Below are 20,539 nucleotides of genomic sequence, written 5' to 3'. Positions count from 1 at the left end.
TATAGGAAACATAAACATACAAATTTATATATATATATAAATTTTCCATATGAATAGAAGCATATTCATTTGAACAAGAATAAGGAAGTGAAAGGAACCAGAAGAACTGGTCTTCCTTAAGGATACATTTTTAAGGTATCTACAGTGGTTTCCAGGTACATAGCTTATCAGCACTAAATTCCTCTACCAGAGAAAACTGACAAGTAAATTATTAAGGAACTAGAAAATAAGTGAGTCTTACATGAACTGTGTGTTTTTGCTTACCTAAAGGAAAGAAAACAAGTGACAACTACTTTTTAACAAATGCTTATTATTTTCAGTTATACAAGAAATTATATGCAAAAGGTGCTGAAGTTAAAGCAAAAGATTACATCTTTATATGAGAAAATCCTTCTTAGTCATCTCACTTGACATAATCTTAGAATATATTCCCAAGAAATTATAGAGTTGTCATTTCTGGAAGGATGTAAGAAATGAAATAAGAACTTAATTATGATTCACATTAAGGCATTGATGTACCCTAAGATATGAGATTGTACTGGACAATCTCTCAAAGTTCTATTTTTCTCAGTTCTATAGAAGATACATAATCACTGTTCTATCTGAGAGCATTGGTGCCCGTCACCTCCAAGAAAGAAATAGACAAAGTGAATGAAAAGTTTCCTCAGGATCTCTGATGGTAAGATTTACACATATTTGTATAGTTTTAAATACATGTGTAGATGTGTACACATGTACCCTACAGATTTAGAAATATCCTCAAACTTCAAGATGGTAAAATTCTTCCCTCCTGCCCTTCTATTCCCCTACGCTTGCACGTATGCATGCAACTCCAGTAATAAAATACTCTGAATCCTCAAAGACTTGTATTGGCTGTTCATTCAGTAAATATTTATAGAGAACTTGTTATGTACCATAGGCACGAAGATAACTAGATTATCTCCTTGTCCTCAACGAGGTTTAAAAGGTTTTAAACAAGCAAATTCAATAGATTGCTAGAGGTGACTGGTGGTGGCCAGAGAAGAGGGTGAAGCACAGAGGAGGGAGCAGAGAGTTCCACGGAAAAGGGAGGGAGGAGCAGGCAGGAGGGGTTCTGAAGGCTCCATGGAGGAGGTGACTCAGGAAGGAGGCCCTAAAAGATTGGCAAGGTGTTTGCATGGCTGACAGAGTCAGAAGGAAGTCTAAGGGTTATAAACAAGAAGAGTAGGGGTTTAAAGCAGCTAGGATTTTGGAACGATATGTGGGTTATTTTAACTAGTGCAGGGGTGTATATATGGTGGGAGTAGATGTCTGGAAAGGAGTGACAGGAGGTTGGGAAGAGTTCAGGCTTAGGGACAGGCAGAGCTACCCAGGGAGGGCCTCTTCTTAGTCAAGGTTCTGCTATAACAGACAGCTCAAGCAGGCTTGAGCTGCAAGGGGACTTAATGAGAAGCTAAAGAACCCAGTTTAAATTATGGATTAACCCTAAGCAAGCATAACCTTGGGCAAATTACCTCCCCTCTCTGTGCTTTGGATTATCTCCAAAATAAGGAGAATTACAGTAAGATATACTTTAGTGTGAAACAAGTTAATACCTGCAATACACCTCGTATATAGCAAGTGCTTGATAATGTTAGCTATGTTTATTATTTCTTATAACTCAAGAACAACTGAACCTAACAGGAAACAAACCTTGGAAAGCTCTGGTACCTCAGGCAGCATTCTGACTATTTCCTTCTCTCTCCCTGCCTGGGATTCCCTGGAGCCATTGTGGAAGATGGCTGCTTCCAAATGTTTGCATGTTCCTAGGGTCTAGCTCATGAAGAATTGGACTGGGATTGATGAGTCTTGATTCCAAATTCTTGTCTAGTAAATGTCATTGACTTAGCTTGGCTTGTGTATTTGATGGTTTAAACTAAGGCCAAAGGGTGAGGGTAAAAACATGCTACAGTGACCTATCTCTCTTGAATGTCAGAAAAGGAGAACAGAGGAAAAATTTGTCTTGATTTCTAAGTTTACAATGTACAGGCCTGAGCCATAGAACAGGCTAGGCAATTTTAAATCCTTAGGGTGATGTTTACTTTTTTTACTGATGAATAAAAGGAATGTGGTGATCCTATTGTTTTGCATCCTCTTGAAACTTTTTTCTTTTATCAATTTGCACAGGTCTAACTCCTTTTAAGAATCTAGTAACTATCAATTATCCATCCACTAAAAAAAAATGATATGTCCATACAATAGGAATATCACTTAGCTACAAAAAGGAATTAAGTAGTGATATATGCTATACCATGATGAACCTTGAAAATATTATGTTAAATAAAAGAAGCCAGGCACAAAAAGCTATTATGTATTATATGATTTCATTTACACAAAATGTCCAGAGAAGGTAAATCTGTAGAAAGAGAGTAGATTTGTGGTTACCTAGGGGATGAGAGGAAGAATGAATGGAGAGTGACTGCTGATGGGTACAGGGTGTCTTCTGGAGTAGTGTTAGTTGTAGCATCTTATGAATATAATGAAAATCACTGAAATGTATTCTTTTGAAATGGTAAATTTCATAGTATATGTATTATATATGTTTAAAGTATCTGAGAACAGGATATGATGCCAGAACACCTGGTTATATACTCACACTTACAATATCTTATAGTGACCATTACTGTAGTACTAGTTACCACTTGTCTTCCCAAGCATTGCTTCCTTACCTACACACTGGGGACAGGGACTGAGCCAGACTCTATCAGAAGTTCACTGTGAATTCTATGAATAAGAAACTGAGTGCATCTCCCAAAAATTAGAGTTGACCTCTCTCTTTCAAATCTTTTGTCTCTTGAACAATCTTCTCATTCTATTGCCCTTCTCAAGGAAAGAATTTTTGCTCCTTTCTGAGTCTTTAAACAATACCTATTTTGAACATATAATATATACTAGGCATTTTAATCAATAATCTCATTTAATCCTTCCAGCAACTCTGTGAAGTGGGCACTATTGTTATTCTCATTTTACAAATGCAGAAATCAAGGCTTGAGGATGGCACGTGTTGCCTAAGTTAGCAAGAAGTAGGATCAGTCATGGAACCTGAGCTGCCTGACTCCAGAGGTCATGTAATGAACCATTACACGGAGCAGACTTTCTCTACTAATTCCTCCTTGGCCCAAATCTCATGCCCCTGAACCTTTGCTTTAACAAATTGATGACTGATTAATTCAACAGCCTTATATTTATCATGCCCATTATTCTAGTAAGTGATCCTTTTCAAGTTACTTTGAAGTTGGGAACTATCTCTGAATTTTTTGTCATGTATCAGATTAAACTCTTTCTGTTTTTTCAAACTTTAAAATAAAAAAAACATGCATTTAATTTTATTAGAAGCTGGCAAAATGTTTTTCATAATGGCCATACCATTTTTAATTGACACATAATTGTATATATTTATGGGGCATATATAGATATTTTGATATATGTATACAATGTGCAGTGATCAAATTAGGGTAGTTAGAAAATACATTAGTTCAAATATTTATCATTTCTTTGTGTTAGGAACATCCAAAATACTCCCATCTAACTATTTTGAAATGTACAATAAATTATTCTTAACTATAGTTACCCTGCTAGGTTATAGAGCACTAGAACTTATTCCTCTCATCTAACTGCAATTTTGGACTCAAATATTATTTCTTAATGAAGGTAATGCTGGCATACTCAAATGAAATAAATAAAGAGCAAATTCAGATTATTACCCTGTAAATAAAAAATTAATAGCAATTCCATCTCTTGTCAGCTCTGCTCTATGTACCACTGACTAGAGTAATTTGTTTAAGTAATCTAGAGTCTTCTTGTTAATTACAGCTCATTTACCATACCCAATAAAAGGTCATGCCTTTGAATTCCTCAAGTATGTTTAACGTGCATTTATTTTTGTATTTCTTTGTAAAGAGATAGACAAATTTAGCTAGATGATTCTTAGTAAAGTATTAGCTTAATTTAGACTAGTAAAAAAATATGACTACTACACAGAACTCTGTTTAATGAAGTTGCTAGTAGCTGCTTCTCTTTACAGATATGAAGCCCTAGATATGTGCATGCCTTCATAACATGTGTCTCAGAGTCACACAGCCAGGACACCTAAGCTTGAACTGCAATTAATGCCCAGGGGAGCAGGGGCCCTGGTGATAATTAGCAAATATGTAAAAGGTTCTATTTAGTCTTAATGTGAAGGATAGCCAAAAATTAGCTTAAACAGAATCTATATTTTTATTTTGGGTAAAAATAAAACAAAATACTGCGTCCTGGCAGTAAAACACTAACATACAATCTAAATGTACTATAAAGTGCAATTTTTATTAAATATGACCAAAGTAAGATTTATTAAAATTTGAAGACTTTCTTAAAACATTTAATTTGTTTTGTAAATATACCCCATCCACCTAAAGTGCCAAATCACATTGACAAAAATCAGATTATTAAGTTTAAAAATTCTAATACTATGTTTAAAAGACAATGTTGAAAATAATAACTATTGGCCAGGCTCAGTGGCTCAGCCTGTAATCCCAGCACTTTGGGAGGCCGAGGCAAGTGAATTGCCTGAGACCAACCCCGGGCAACTTGGTGAGACCTAATCTCTACAATAAATCAAAAATTAGCCAGGCATGGTTGTGCACACCTGTAGTTCTGGCTACTTGGAAGGCTGAAGCGGAAAGATCGCTGGAGCTCAGCAGTTTGACGCTGGGGTGGCTATGAGCGTGCCACTGCACTCCAGCCTGGGCGATGGAATGAGAATTAAAAAAAAAAAGAAAATAATAACTATTTATGTTAATCACTTAATCGCTATTAAAATATGACAAGATTAACTGGATATTTAAGAGAAAACATTAAAAAGAAAAAAATCCTAGACTCGTTCACTACATTCTCTCTCAATTTGGATTAATAAAATCTTGTCATTTTAAGAGTTTGGTAACTTAAATGATTGGCTCCAGAATAGCTAATTATTACAGAACAAAGAAATAAAACACAGGAAATTATGAAAGTTTAAGTGAAAAACTGCTAAAATGGCTGATGTATTAGCTGAGTGAGATTATCCAGGAAATGTAAAAACCGTAATTTGTACTAAGTCTAACAATTTGAAGTGTGGCTGCTATTCAACAGATTTGCAAACCTGATTCTCAGATTTTAGAACTAGAATATCAAAAATGGAGTAAAATTCCTAGCTTTTAGAGCCAGAATACTAAATATTGAATAAAATGCATTTCAGCCCTGGAAAAGGAACAATTTTATATAAAAGGATATTCAAATAGGATATTCAAGGCGACCACAATGAGCCTTGAAGATTTACATGATTGAGCTGGAATTCAAAGCCAAACACAAGAGAGAAGCATTTTTTTTTCTGGGATGCACAAAGAGATATCCATAATTAAACATCACACTTTACTAGGGCAGCATGTTTTCTTATATTGACAAGTAAAATGAGGTATTTCAAATCAGGCATTGCTGGCATACAGTCATCTTTTGCATAGCTATTGTTTTAATGTATTTCTGGTTATTAGGCATTTGTCTATTTTTGGTCAGTGAGGCATGCATTCTAAAGAATTCTGGTTTTGCATAAAGGCTGTAGTAATGTTAGCGAAATTACATTTCTACAACAGTATAAGAATAATTATGGACATTTTGACTGGTCATACACACATTTTATATTCAAAGGAGAGTAGCTATAACTTTAGTGTAATTTGTACAATTAAAATAATTCCAAGTAGAAAGAAACTTTCAGAAGTACCTATTTAGACTCAACTAGATGGTTTACTTTGCCTTATCTGTCATAGCTAGCTAAACATATCACACATTAATCCTATGATATGCTGGGAAAATGCCAAATAAACCATGTTTGCTTAACATTCCATCAAAAAATCAGAGACAAAAGGTTATGTATTCAATAACTCTTTTGTTCTAGGACAAAGGATGCCACATTACTTCAGCCTGATCCCACCATAAATATTAAACTACCAAAAAGCAGTCATTTAAAAAAATTCTACCTTCTATAATTTGCCTCTACTTTACTATCTATGCCTTAATCAAATTAAAAAATTTCTATTTTATTTTTAAATTGCAAAGAATATGTTAAACTTAAATAAAGTACCAAAATATTAACATTTTTTTTCAAAAGTGACCATTGAAAAAGACATTTTACCTCCTACTTTCCATTCTAAACATTATTCACGAAGGTGAACTCTTTAACAATATTTGGGCATGTTATTAAATTTTATTTTATTTTTATTTATGTATTTACGTATGCATTTATTTTGAGTCGGGGTTTCGCTTTTGCTCAGGCTGTAGTGAAGCGGCACACTCAAGGTTCACTACAGCCTCTGCCTCCTAGGTTCAGGCAATCCTTCTGCCTCAGCTTCCCGAGTAGCTGGGACTACAGGCACACATCACCACACACCGCCAGTGTTTTTATTTTTATTTTCATAGAGGCAAGGTCTTGCTATGTTGCCCAGGCTGGTCTCAAATTCATGAACTCAAGTAATCTTCCTAACCTCAGCTTTCCAAAGTACTGGGATTACAGGTATGAGCCACCTTTGGAAAATTTTATTTTTAAAGTTATTTACCACTATCACACCAGCACACATAAGATTATTTTGATATTATTTGAACTCAAAAATGATCTCACCTATCCATACATCCATAAAAAATTTATGTCCTATAAAAATGCCAATTTGTAGTGGGAGACCTAGGATTTGGCTATGGAAGTCGTCAATGGGCTCTGCCTGAAGTCAGAAGCCTGTTTGGACCATGAAACTAATTATACAGGGTTGATAGTAGGGGGAAGGCTAAGTGCAATTTAAACTTGTCAAAATACATTCTAATTCAAGTAAAAATTGGCATTTTTCAGTCTTCAAAGTCACCACAGAAAATGTCTTAAAGTCTAAGTTTCTTAAATAATTTGGAACAATTTTATTCTTGGTTTTTTTGTCTGACTTATTAGCTAAAATCTGAAGCAATATGATACTTACACGTTCTATGTTCTTTCAAAATGTGCTTACAACACACTTATGAATGACCTTAATGATTTCCTTATTTAAAGCCCCCAAAGCAAGAAATGATAGTTACTTAATTCAGCCACGTCCTCTCAAATAATCTCAACCTATATATCCCATATTAATTATATTTATGAACTGTTTTTTGCCCCCCATAGAAAGTGTGTATAAGTACTGGACTAAGGAAGTTGGTTGCTCTAGTTACCAAGATTATAATTTGGAAACATTCATTTGATTGTTTCCTATGTCTTAATGGCTTTTCATAAATCATCTCCTTTAATTCTCAGGGCTACCCAGCATCTTATGAAGCAGGTAACATTATCATCGTTTCCCATATGAGGAAATTAAGCTCAGAGAGGTTAAGCAACTTGGCAGAGGCACACAACTAATAAGGGATGGGGATGAAGACTGAATCTACAAGCAGGTCTACATGACTCACAGCCCAAATGCTTTCTTTTTAAAAATTGTTTTAATGATGTGAGGCACAATTCAGGATTAGGTAGATAAGTGGTCATCGTACAGGTAAAGTTTGGGCCTCCCTTTGGTCCCTACTTTGGTTTGAGACCAGGCACCCTTATTGATGTTATGTTCCCCCCCCACCCCACCCCCGGCAGTGTCCTGCTACTGCAAAACCCTTTCTTATAGTATTATGGTAAATGTTCAGGGTCCACTTACAAGTAAGAACATGTGGTTTCCCCCTCCACATAGTTCCTTCTTGCTGCAAGTGCCAGCCTACACTCAAACTCTTTATAAGCCCTATCACATTAGAATCTTCAATCACAGAATGCTCTTTCTGCAACCACTCCTGGGCTCTGCAGTTCATACTGACCCCAAGGTTATCTCCTTAAAATGAAAGGGCAGTCAAGTCACTCCTCAGTCTAAAACCCTCAATGGCTTTCCCCTCTCTTAAGATAAAGACGCAATTGATTGTCTGGCTCTGGTCCAGCCTTGTCACTTTCCCTCTTGATCCCAGGTCTGGTCACTCCAAGGTTTTCTTTCAACTCCTTGAATATAGCCAGACTCTTCCCATCCCAAAGACTTTTTGCACTTGCTGTTCCATCCTTGGGGCAAGCGGTTCCCCACCTTGCACAAACCTTAACTAAATAATCCCTACTCCTTCAGATCTCAGCTCCAATACTTTTTTCTCAGGAAAGCCTTTCCAAACTACAACCCTACACTACACTTAACTGAACACTGGAGTTAGTTTCTCTGTCATATCTTGTCCCAGCACTCAGTATATTTCTTTGCCAGCTCCTGGAAGGTTTGCTCTGACATATTTATATGATCATTTAATCCGTTTCTGTCTTTTTACTAGACTAGAGGTACTCATACCTTAACATGCATCAATATCACCTGGAGTATTTAAAAAGTGATCACAGGTCCCACCCTCGGAGTTTCTGATCCACCCTGTCTGTAGTGAGTCCTGGAACTCTGCAGTTACAATTTCCCAGGTGATGCTGATGGATTGGGGTCTAGTCCAGTACAGTGGTTCTCAAGTCTGAATAAACATTAGCATCACTTGGGGTGCTTCAAACATTACCAATACCCAGGCCTCACACCTAAATATTTTGATTTTAATGGGCTAGGGTGGAACCCAGGAGGTCTTATTCCAAATATTGCATACTTATACTTTTAAAAAGTATTTTTTATCTAAAATTCAAATATAACAAAGTGTCTGGCATTTTTATTTGCTAAAATCTGATGACCCTACTTAAGGGTCCTGCTGTAAACAAAAGGTAGTATGTAATACACTTATGCACTTATCTATATGGTTATAACCTGGCCCTTCATCTCTGCAGAACAGAAAAAGGGTGAGACTAAATAAGTGAAATTTTTAGACCTAAAAGAATTTTTTCCTGAGGTTTAGACTTCAGAAGTAGTTACCAACAGGTTATAAAATCTTACCTGGGATCTTTATTAAATGGGGCAAATTTTCAATGTCAAATAATTTAACATGGCAATTGAATGACTTTGAGTTTCCTTTAAGCCCTGGGCTGTGGACCCCATCTTGGGCATGCAGAGTGACTATACATCATCAACATAATTGTCGTGACATCAGCTAATGAGTCACCTGACCAGAGTTGCTGCTGGGTCCTGACACTTCGTATATCATAAGTAGGTAGCAATTATTTATTTAATAAATATCACAAAAAAGTAAATCAAACACATGGCTGCCTTTGATAATGCAGTTCTATCTTTCTCAGATCTATGAAGGAAGTCCTGTGTAGTCTTCCAGTTTTCGAGTAAGATCAGTAATTTCATGTCTTACACAAGTTGATATATTTAAGTTTGCATTTTTGATTATGTAAAGGGTCTACTTAATTCCAACTTGGTATGTATATAGCATTATGGGTAAACTAGAGATTTCCAAGTTGAGAATCCTCTGGGATTAATAGCTATCATGCAGCCTGTTTCTCCACATAAGTAAACTGCTATGTCTTTGATTTAAAGACTAAGAATCCATGTAAGTATTTTAAATATTAAATGACATTTTTATGTGAATACTCATAGAACTCAATAATTTTAATAAATACTGTTATTTTCCATTTCATATACTGCTTACTTGCCAAATTTAGCACAACACTTTCACTTACCACAGAATTTTAGGAACTGTTTATGAGAACAGATGACTGAATGATTGCATGGGTGTTATAGCCAATTCCAACAAACTAAGTGACAGAATATGGAAATTTATACAAACCCCCCAGGACCACATGTAATAGTGGCAGTAGATGGAGAAAGGGTTAGAAAGCTCATCACACCAAGATCAAGGTTGGCTGCACATTTACATAACTTATTTCAATTCACTCAACTTCAAGAAAACACAAAAATCACTTCAGATTTTTTCTTGGAAGTAATAAAGGTCTAATACTTTTAAAATAGATAATTTTTAAAACTCTATTACTATAAAATGTCCCCAAATTGCTGGTTTATTTTGTTAGAACAGCTTACCAAATCCAAAAGCATTGGAACCGCCAACGCTCTGTGAAGCCTGAACACTTGTAGATGTGTACAGTCCTGTCACCAGCAAACCATCAAAGAAGGTGCTTGTTGAAATTGTCACTGAAATATAAGGGGAAAAAGAAGAAAAAGAAACTCAATTAATATAGTCAGAATAATGCAGTATGTTTCTGACATGTTAGACACTGTCAAAACAATCTTTACTAATTATTAACAAATTACTTTTATACCATCTCTAGTTGGTATTTTTTAATATTAGAAATTACAGAGGAGCATAAAGAAGCTCAGAATTCCAGTGTCTATAGTTGCTGGTCCTAAATTTAGTACCTCAGTCCTACCTTTCTGCATTCATTTACACATTCCCTGGCTATGTGAAAAATCATCTGCAAATAAGTAGTACTGAATAGATGGTTTCTCCACCTCCACTACCACCCTTGAAGGCAGTCAAAGGCATTGCAGGAGTTTTGGCATTGTGATAAAACACTTTTTTTTTTTTAGTATTCCATACTGTGGGAAACAATCTTACACTGACTGAAAGAACAATAAGATGAACTGCATTTCTTATTGTGAGTCTACATTTCATAGATGAGTTCCCTGAAGTTTTCCAATAAAAGCAAACTAATTTGCATGAAGATAGTCAGTTCCTTTCCTCCTGTGAACAAAAGGAACACCAGTGCATGCTTTAAGTTTTAGAACAAAGTCTTCAGGAGGAGTCTAAATAGTTTCATAACCAAAAAATCAGGATGTTCCTGGGAAGAATTGGGTCAAATTAAATGTATCTGTATGCTACTCAGGTTTGGCTTCTTACAATTTTATCTTGCTTACCACCCTAAAAACTGATCATAATTTCCTACTTGATATGATAACATTTTCTCCTGCACAGGTTTTATAAGATCAGGATGATGCTGTTTGTAGGAAGCAGCCAGGGAAAGGTAATAATAATATTTTGATAGTGCAAGGCTGTCATCATGCTTAGTGGCAATAAGGAGAATGGCCAGAGTCACATTAACTTTGATGAGAATGTTTAAATTAAACTCCAGAAAATCCAGTGAGTAGAGCTGAATGGTCTGAAACATCCATTACTACAAAGCAAAAAACCAGATACACAAATCAACAGAATAGCCTGACATCATGCTACCCCCAAAATTGCATTGGAATTTGGAATAAATCACCTTCCCATCCTTTAATAGGAAATAATAGCTATTTTTGAACACTTGAATGTAAACCACTAAGCTGGGTGCCACGCTAAGTAGTTTATACGTATTATCTTGTTTAATTGTCAAAACATATCTATGACATATCTATGGAGTACTATTCTGACTTAGAGTCATTAAGAACTTTGCCCAGCCAGGACCATCTGATATCATCTAAAAACTGTTGATGCTATTTACACGTGTCCTTTCCTGTTTTTTCTCTGTTCCCCCCAGATTGCAAAGTGGCCAAATGACCATGGCCAAACCCTTTCTTGAAAGCTTCTTTCCCAAATAATTCACATGCATACACAGTATTTAAAGAAAAGAAAAGCAAAAGGTTCAGGAGTTGATCTCATTGGTATCAGAGTGAAAGAGGGCCAAAACCTCCCAGAAGATGATCCCTGGGCATAGTGGACAAAACCCTAGGGTAGGCAAAGGATGACACCTGGGTGCTGGGCCCTCATCTGCCACCTATCAACTGGGTGTCTTTGGCAGACCACTTCATCTCCTTTCCATTTCCACATCTATAGAATAATACCCTAATCATCAGTCCTCCCTCCCCATTTTGCTCACCCCAGATTCCCACAATTAGTTCTACTGATGCCTCCCACCTTAGAGTCAGTGAGTTAATCTTAACTAATAGTAGAAAGTGTAATTGATTCTGTGTAATTGATTTAAAATTAAGTTACTTCTTGTTAAATTGGCCATATTGACCATCAGTCTTTAATGTTGTATCTCAGGTCATCCTTCACAGCAGATGACACCCAATCTGCATAGGCTCACTGTGGGCCCACACGACCCTGCTTTTCCACACTTATTCTCAATCCACACCACTCTAATCCAGTGAAATGGCAGCAGAGCTGTACTGCTGTACAAGCACAAGCCTCCATGGACTCCCCTGAGATTCTGAAAAATGTAAGGGATTTATGGGGCTGGAATGAGGCAAAGATGAATTTAAATTTCACCTATCTCCATTTTTGATTAATCTGTAACCTTGGAGGAATCTCAGATTCCTCATTCACAAAACAGAATAATACTATCAGGTTTACTGTAAGAATTAAAAGCAAATATATTCTCTTTCTCTCTCTCTCTCTCTCTCTGTCTCTCTGTCTCTCTCTCTCTCTCTCTCTCTCTGTGTGTGTGTGTGTGTGTGTCCGTCTGTCTCTCCCTTCCTCTGTCTACCCCTCATGTCTATCTCCTCAACACACTATCATGCATATAGTAAGTAATCCATAGCAGTTCCCTTTCCCTGCCTTTTATCAAATCCTGAAGCCCTACCTTGTTCTTTCTTTTCTAACAATTGGAGGCCTATACAGACCTCCTGGCATCTACCTCACCAGAGACCTAGACTTTTCCCGATCATTGAATTGCCCACATCTGAATCTTGCTGTTTGCTAGGACTCTCCATCTACCCTCTCCATCCACTACTTCATCTCTGACCATGGTCCCCTACCAAGTTTGAGCTGTGATCTCAGTGGGCAAAACAAGTGAGCACTTCCAGCTTCTTATTAATTTGCCTTCTCTTCCAAAAGATATCCTTTAAGTATCTGCACAGTGTTGATTTAAAACAGAGGCTAAACACTCTTGGAGAAAGGATTGAGAATGAGAAGAACCATGTGACAGCTCTCAGACTTTCCTTTACCGACCTCAGAAATTCAGCTTTGGTACCAAGAGGGTACGCTCCATCCAGCACAACAAAAGCCCTGTCATGTCTAGCATGATGATTGATGAATTCAATTCATTGATAGTTTGTGCACATCTAGTGATGTCTTAATTCCCTAGAGATGTGCATCCAGGAAACTGTCAGGAGTGCCTATGACTCTTTTGGGTACTGACATGACCAAGGTCAGCTGGGCCCCTCAGATGTCCATCCAGACTGTAAACCCATTGCCAGAACTCCCTCTGACCTGCCATTCAGCCTCTCCTGTCCTAGAGTATGAAGCAAATTCTTATTTTTAACTCCTTCATACACCACAGTGCCAGTTTCAGATCATTTCTTTCTTTACATAGATTTTTGGGTGGGAAAGCAGCAAGTCTAGTGAAAACAGCCCTGAAGTTAAGAGGACTGGATTTTATTTTCAACATGAATATTAATTTGCTATCTTAGACTGGGCAAGTTTTTCTCTGTCTGGTTCTATTCCTAGTAGGGATGTGAATACCTATTATTCCATAAGCTCATTGCTAGGTGTGTTTAAATATGTGAGAAATCATTGCCAAACATTTACAGTCTTAAAATAAAAATGAAATTACTAAGGAAACCACTTATTACTCTTAGTGCTTCTTGGATTTAAATGCTGTCCATAAGCTGACTTCTCCCAAAGTCTATCTCCAATCCAGACCTGTTTCCCAACTTCAGACATATGTCAAGATGCTGCTTAACCTCCCCAGTTAGATATACAAGAGACATCACAACTGCAACATGAACAACACTGGATGTTTCCCCAAAACCTGCTTCTCCTGCAGCCTTTCCCAACTTAGTGGAAGGCATCTTTCCTGTTGCTCAGGCCAAAAACCTCTGAGTCAACTTTGGAATCACATTTCTCTCATCCCCTGCATCCAGTCTACCAGTAAATCCTATTGGCTCTGCTTTCAGATCATAACCAGAATCTGACTACTTGCCACCCTCTTCTGAGGCATCACCATCTCTCCCATGGATTGTTTCCTTAGACATAAATCTGGTCTTCCTGGTTCTAATCTCACATCTCTATAGTGTAGTTTAGTATGAGTCAGAGAAATTCTTTTAAAACATACATCTGATTGATCATGTAGCTACTCTTCTTACAACTTTCCAATGGCTCCTCATTGAGCTCAAAGGCAGAGTTTATGGCGACCTACGAAGTCCTACATGATCTGCCTCTATTCCCTCTCTGTTCTCATCTCTTTCTGCTTTTCTTCTAGCTCACTCCACTAAGCTCCTTGTCATTGACCAGATATAAAAGGCCTTTGCACTAGCCATTTCTACTGCCTTGGACTTTCTTCTCCCAGATACTGAAGGGTCAATTTCCTCACCTACTTCAAGTCTCAGCTCAAATGTCATCCTGTCAATGAAGTCTACCTTGCACACACTACTTAAAATTACAGACAGACCCCTGTCCACCTGTCCTCACTATCCCTACATTCCAAGTTCACCTTACTTGACTCTAAGTTTCTCTTATTTTTTCTATGGTAATTATCACCTTCTAACGCATTATACTGAGATATATATATATATCCTTATAGTGTTTTTATGACATTTATTGTCAGTCTTATTTTGTAGACTGTAACCCTGTAACCTCCATCAAGGAAGGTATCTCAGGTATTTTGTTCAATGTCTAGAACAATTCCCAGCATTTTCAAGTACTCAAAAAATATTAGTGAATTTTTAATAAATAACTCACTCATACAAAAGTAGTGCAAGGTTGTCCTATCTTCTACTTGTTTCCAGAATAGAAGTATATTATGAACCCTAGACTTTACATGTTAGATGAATCCCACTTGGAAAAGTCACATGGAAAAAAAAGAAGACAGAGAAAAGTGCTGGCTACTTACATATGTAAAATGTTTTCCAGAGTGCAAGGCAGATCAATGCAGAGGGAAATTGACTAAAAGATCAGCATTTATTAAAAAAGGCATAAATACACATATATTTTCACACACTGTAAAGTTTACACAAGTCATCTAAAAAAAAGTTTCCTTATAGAAGTAGATTATAATCTACTTCTCTGCTTACTAGAGTTGAGAATTTAAAGTACTTTTAGAAAAAAATGATATATGCCTTTGGAAAAATGCTACTCTTAATACTGTGCAATAAGCATTCTCTTTCTTCTTATAAACAGATGTAATGCATAATCCATATGTGAGCTGGTATTTGCTCTCTCTCTCTCTCTCTCTCTCTCTTTTTCATAAAGAGTAAATATTGCTCAGACTCTTATGGGATTTAAGACATATCTTTTTAATAACCAGACTTCTTTTTACTCAATATCTGTATTTAAAAAACACTGGACACAGTTTGGGATTCTCTGCTAGTATGTAAAAATGTCAGAATATCTGCAGCCCACATGGTTTTGCTGACTAGAGTACTGGTAGTGAACACATGAGCAGTCTGAACCAGCAGACTGTAAACTTTACACTAAGACACTTGTGCTCTGAGGCTATGTCATGAACATCCTTCTCTCTGCTGCTTTTTTTCTCCTTTACTCAGATGCTTTCACTTATCTGTACTTACAGTACTTGGTTAATCTGTCAGCACTTCCTGTGTCAACAGCCCCTGCAGGTTTTGGTTTGCACATGGGGCCTCTCCTGTCTCCTTGCCCTCTACAGACTTCTTGATTCTTTTCTATCAGGTTGCATGTCTCCCCACGTGCACTGGTTCTTGTCTTTCTTATGTGTCCTGACATGAATTTCTCTCCTCTAATTTCACTAGACTCACCCCTTCAAGCACTATTTTAGTTTCTTTAGTCTTAACTCATCATTTATATCCATAACCAGCTGCCATCCAGGCAATTGGAATTATTTTTTAAAAATTTTAAAGATATGGGGTACAATTCAGGATTAGGTATGCAAGTGGTCGTGATATAGGTAAAATTTGGACCTCCCTTTGGTTCCCACTTCACCTGATTTGAGATCAGTTACCTTTATTGATCAGTTACCTTCCCTCTACTGGCAGTTTCCGGCTACAGTCAATCCCTTTCTTATAGTATTATAGTAAATGTTCAGGGTCCACTTATGAGTGAGAACATGTGGTACTCAGTTCTTTGTTTCTGTGACAGATCACTGAGTATGATAGACTCTAAATCCATCCAAGTTGCTCTAAAGTCCTTAAGTTTGTCTTTCTTTATGGCTACATAATATTCTGTTGTGTACTGTACCACATTTTTTTATCCAGTCCAGTTTTGATGGGCAGTATGGTTGCTTCCATGTTTTTGCTCTTGTGAAGAGTACTGCAATAAATATGCATGTGCAGGTATATTTTTGGTAAAATGATTTGAGTTCCTCCAGGTATATTCCCAGTAGGGGGCTTTTTGGTCATATGGAAGGTCAATTTCTAGTTCTTCTAGAAATCACCATACTGTTTTCCATAGAGGCTGAACTAGTTTGTATTCCCACCAGCAGTGTAGAAGTGTTCCCTTTTCTCTGCATCCTCGTTAGCATCTGTTTTTTGTTTGTTTGTTTTGTTTTGTTTTAATGATAGTCATTCTTACTGGGGTTACATCATATCTTAATGTGGTTTTGATTTGCATTTCTCTGATGATTAGTAAAGCTGAGAACTTTTTCATGCAGAAGATTGAAACAGGACCCCTACCTATCACCATACACAAAAATCAACTCTAAATGGATGAAAGATTTAAACATAAAACTTCAAACTATACAAATCTTAGAAAATAGACACCCTACAGGAATCAGAATAGGCAACCAATTCCTGATCAACCAGATGTCCATGCCATAATAGATAAAATAGACAAGTGGGACCTCATTAAACTGAAAAGCTTCTGCACAGCAAAAGAAACAATCAAGAGATCAGGGATACAGCCCACAGGACTGGAAAAAATATTTGCCAGCTGTATATCTGACAAAGACCTTAATATCCAGGATCTACAAGGAACTCAAATGTGCTGGAAGAAAAAACAACAAGCAGCCCATTAAAAAGTGGGCAAAAGACATAATAGATACTTCTCAAATGGAATAACTTCTTAAAAGCAGAAAAGCAATTTATTATTTTTAAAAAGTTACTATACACAGTGCTAATACGGCTCATGATTTTTAAAAACTGAGGCTCACATTTGTAATATAAAATTATGTATATTAGAAGAAAAACTTAAAATGTTCATGGTTATAATATTTGGCCCATTGATGTTGTTGATGAACTGAGGACAGAAATAACTATTGTTTACCATTTAAAACAAACTATTCATGAATCATATTATATGTGTGTATAGAGAGCTACATATACTTATTTGTAGAACGTAAAATACACAGTCCTGATTCCCACTACAGATATTTTTGCAATTTTCTACTACTTTGATTCAGAATATTATAGTCTGAAGCTACAAAGTTTAAAATGTTTCCTTTAAAAATACTTATTTATGAAATCTGGCCAGGTGCAATGGCTCACATCTATACTCCCAGAACTTTGGGAGGCTGAGACAGGAGGATTACTTGAGCACAGGAGTTTGAGACTAGCCTGAGCAACATTGTGAGATCTTGTCTCTTAAAAAAAAAAAAATTAGCCAGGAATGTATCTGTATTCCTAGTTACTTGGGAGCTGAGGATTGCTTGGGCCCAGGAGTTTGAGGTGTAGTGAGCCATGATCATGCTGCCACTGCACTCCAGAGTAAGACACTGACTCAAAAAAATGTTGTTTATGAAATATATTGGCATAAGTAGAAGTTATAGTTAACATTTAGATAACTTAGAATGGAGGAAAGTTGTGTAAAATTTTTATATTTAAACTATTTTTAAGATAACAACTATTGGATTCCATGTGTCTAACTAATATCTAACTAAGCCCAGTTAATAAGCAAACCTTCCATGCCCTTTCCAAGTTTATCAACCAAATGTTCTTATTAACATTAAGATGAGCAACAAATAATATTTGCCATGTCAACTTGCTTTGAAAGAAGTTTATGGCCGGGTGCGGTGGCTCAGCCTGTAATCCCAGCACTTTGGGAGGCTGAAGGAAATGGATTGCCTGAGCCTGCAAGTTTGAGACCAGCCTGGCCAACTTGGCAAAACCTCATCTCTACAATAAATCAAAAAAATTAGCCAGGCATGGTAGTGTGTGCCTGTAGTTCTGGCTACTTGGAAGGCTGAGGCGGAAGGATCGTCAGAGCCCAGCAGGTCAATGCTGGGTTGGCGGTGAGTGTGCCACTGCACTCCAGTGTGGGTGACTGAGTGAGACTCCAACTAAAAAAAAGAAGTTTATCATAAATTTTGTACAATTGTAAGTTTAGGTGGTGGGTATACAGATATTGGTCGTACTAGTCTTTTAATTTTCATTTTATTAAAAAATTGCATTAAAAAATTAGTGGGAGGAAGAAGTGTACTATAAATGCACTTCCTATGAGCAAGCTGAACCAAACAATAAAATGTACTAGAAGGTATAGAATACAGTCAAACTTCCAGAACTAAGCAGGATGTATGATTGATTGACAATTGAATACCAAGACTCAAGAATTATGTTAGCACTGTAATTTGGGTTTTATTAACTAGAAAGGCAAAAAGGGATATTTAGAAACAGTACTCCCTTGACAAAAATACTTACAAACTCTATCTGACGTCCTATCAATTCAAGCTATTTTATGCAAATTAAAATATAGCACCACTATGGCATAGGATCCACATGCTATCCATTTCAGATACCAAAGGTTCTTGTAAGATCATCAAGTAATAATTTGATGACTTTAAGTAGGTAAACACCTACTTAAACAATCCATTCTCCCATGAATTGGTTTCTATTCAATATTTTACAAATTTTTACGGATAAATTTGTAAAATTCTTTCCCAAGAGAGCTTTTCCTTCTTGGAGTCAATCTTTGTGTATTTCATAGCTCTGCATCAAAATATAATTGGCTAATTTAACTATAGAGAAGAAAATCAATATTATAGATTGCAAATATATTCTTTGTTTTTTTGAAAGGAGGATTTATTGAGAGAACAGAAAAGCTCCCACAGTGGAAGGGGACCCAAGGGGGTTGCCCAGATTGTAAATATACGCTTGAACTTGCCAGTACATTTTAGGGGAGGAATAGAGCATGCATATTATCACCTATAATCAGAAAGCAAATATATCTTATCAGATCACATAATTCCTTTGTCCAGTAAACATTTCTACCTTTCTAATATCCACAGATTAAAACCCTATGGCTTCGATGTGATTTCAAAGACCTTCAGGTTTTGGCCACAGCCAATCTCTCTCAGTAAAATTTCTTCATTTCAGTCGAAAACATCCTTGGATCCAGTTAAGCCAGAACATGTTCTGTACTTTCCTGCCTTCTTGGCTGTCTTTAGAGGGCACCCTCACCTAGAATGACTTCCTCCATTACCTTTTGTTAAAATCCTACCGATTTTTCAGGTGTGGGCTCAAATGTCATATCTCTTATGTAGTCTGTTCTGACCTACTGGGGAAAGCTACCTCTTTCTCCTCAGTGACCCCAGAGCACAAAGCATTTGACCACACTCCACTTTCCCAAGCTCCTAAAGGGAGGTGCTCACTCAACTTGTGCTTAACTCAATCACATAGAAATATTTGTTACAACATAAAATAACATATACAAACAAACCTAAGAATATAATGCAGCCAATACATGTAAATTGTAAAATCTAACTTCTCTATGTTACTCATAGACATATATGAAAAATGATAGTTTCCCCTTAAAAGAAAACAAAAAATGAGAAATAATGCAGTGTTTTATTATAGTACTCAAAAATCAGAAATATCCAAGAAAATTTTGGCTGAATTTTACATTTTAACATAATAGTGTTTTGTACATCTGTATTTTGAGTGTGAATATACATATGCATATTTTGTGTATACCAAATTAATCTTCTGATAATTTTTGTCACTAAGATAACTTATGCCATTATCCTTACTCTAAAGTTACTCCATCATTCCCTCAAATTAAAAATAAAGGATCAAAAGGCTGAGGAGGTTAAAAATATCTCTTCCACATCTGTGTTAAATTGGCAATGAGTTTAGCACCAGGAGACTATGAATATGGATTGCTGGGGTGAGACAGCATGAAAACATGATGTAGCGACACAATTCCATTCTTATCAGTGGCTCAAAGAGTACCTCTGTCTTGAAATGACTAATTACAGAGTCAGTTATTATCTATTATAGCTTCTATTAAATGTTCCCAAAAAGACCCTAATACCATTCTTGCAGAAAATCACACTGTAAGATGAAAGTCTGGAAGAAAATAAATTTAGACATTTAATGCTGTTTTCATTTCATTCTAAAGCTTCTGGGCTACAAATGCCCCATGGTCCATTAAATTTGATCATTTCAAGCATATTCCATTACTACTTTATACAAAAGACCTTTAATATGTGCAGAAAAGAAACATTAAATAATATTTAAGATATTTCTATATGTTTTCAAGATGACAACCATCAGAGGACAGCATATATGTTGAAACTAGTACTTAAGTATTATTGATGATGCACCAACTACAAAGAGTTTCAATTTGTTAATTTTATATATTTTGAAGATGAAAAACACCAGCAGAGTCTGATATTGTCAATATATATTTTTTAAATCTCTGCATTTAGCCTTATGAACAGAAACTCATTTGCTTTTTGAATACAGAATAGATTGAATAGCCTAAGGAACAAACATACTTCTCTGAAAATGAAATAAACTGAATTTGTTGCAAAATCTCACCAACGCTGTGT

At 36.3% G+C, this 20,539-nt stretch overlaps 1 protein-coding gene across 1 annotated transcript in view; it reads right to left on the bottom strand.

Annotated features, from left to right (window-relative positions):
* RELN (reelin) overlaps nt 1–20,539 on the bottom strand; it is a 534,724-nt gene that overhangs the window by 448,604 nt on the left and 65,581 nt on the right. The window contains exon 2 of the mRNA XM_008065395.1: nt 9,966–10,076. Coding sequence (XP_008063586.1) covers nt 9,966–10,076 — 111 coding nt within the window. The remainder of the gene's footprint in view (nt 1–9,965; nt 10,077–20,539) is intronic.

This window comes from Carlito syrichta, unplaced genomic scaffold (genome assembly GCF_000164805.1).
Source record: "Carlito syrichta isolate Samal-C Ts95f unplaced genomic scaffold, Tarsius_syrichta-2.0.1 Scaffold308277, whole genome shotgun sequence".
Taxonomy (NCBI): domain Eukaryota; kingdom Metazoa; phylum Chordata; class Mammalia; order Primates; family Tarsiidae; genus Carlito; species Carlito syrichta.
Note: the sequence above shows the minus strand (reverse complement) of the source record. Positions and strands in the feature narration are given on the sequence as shown.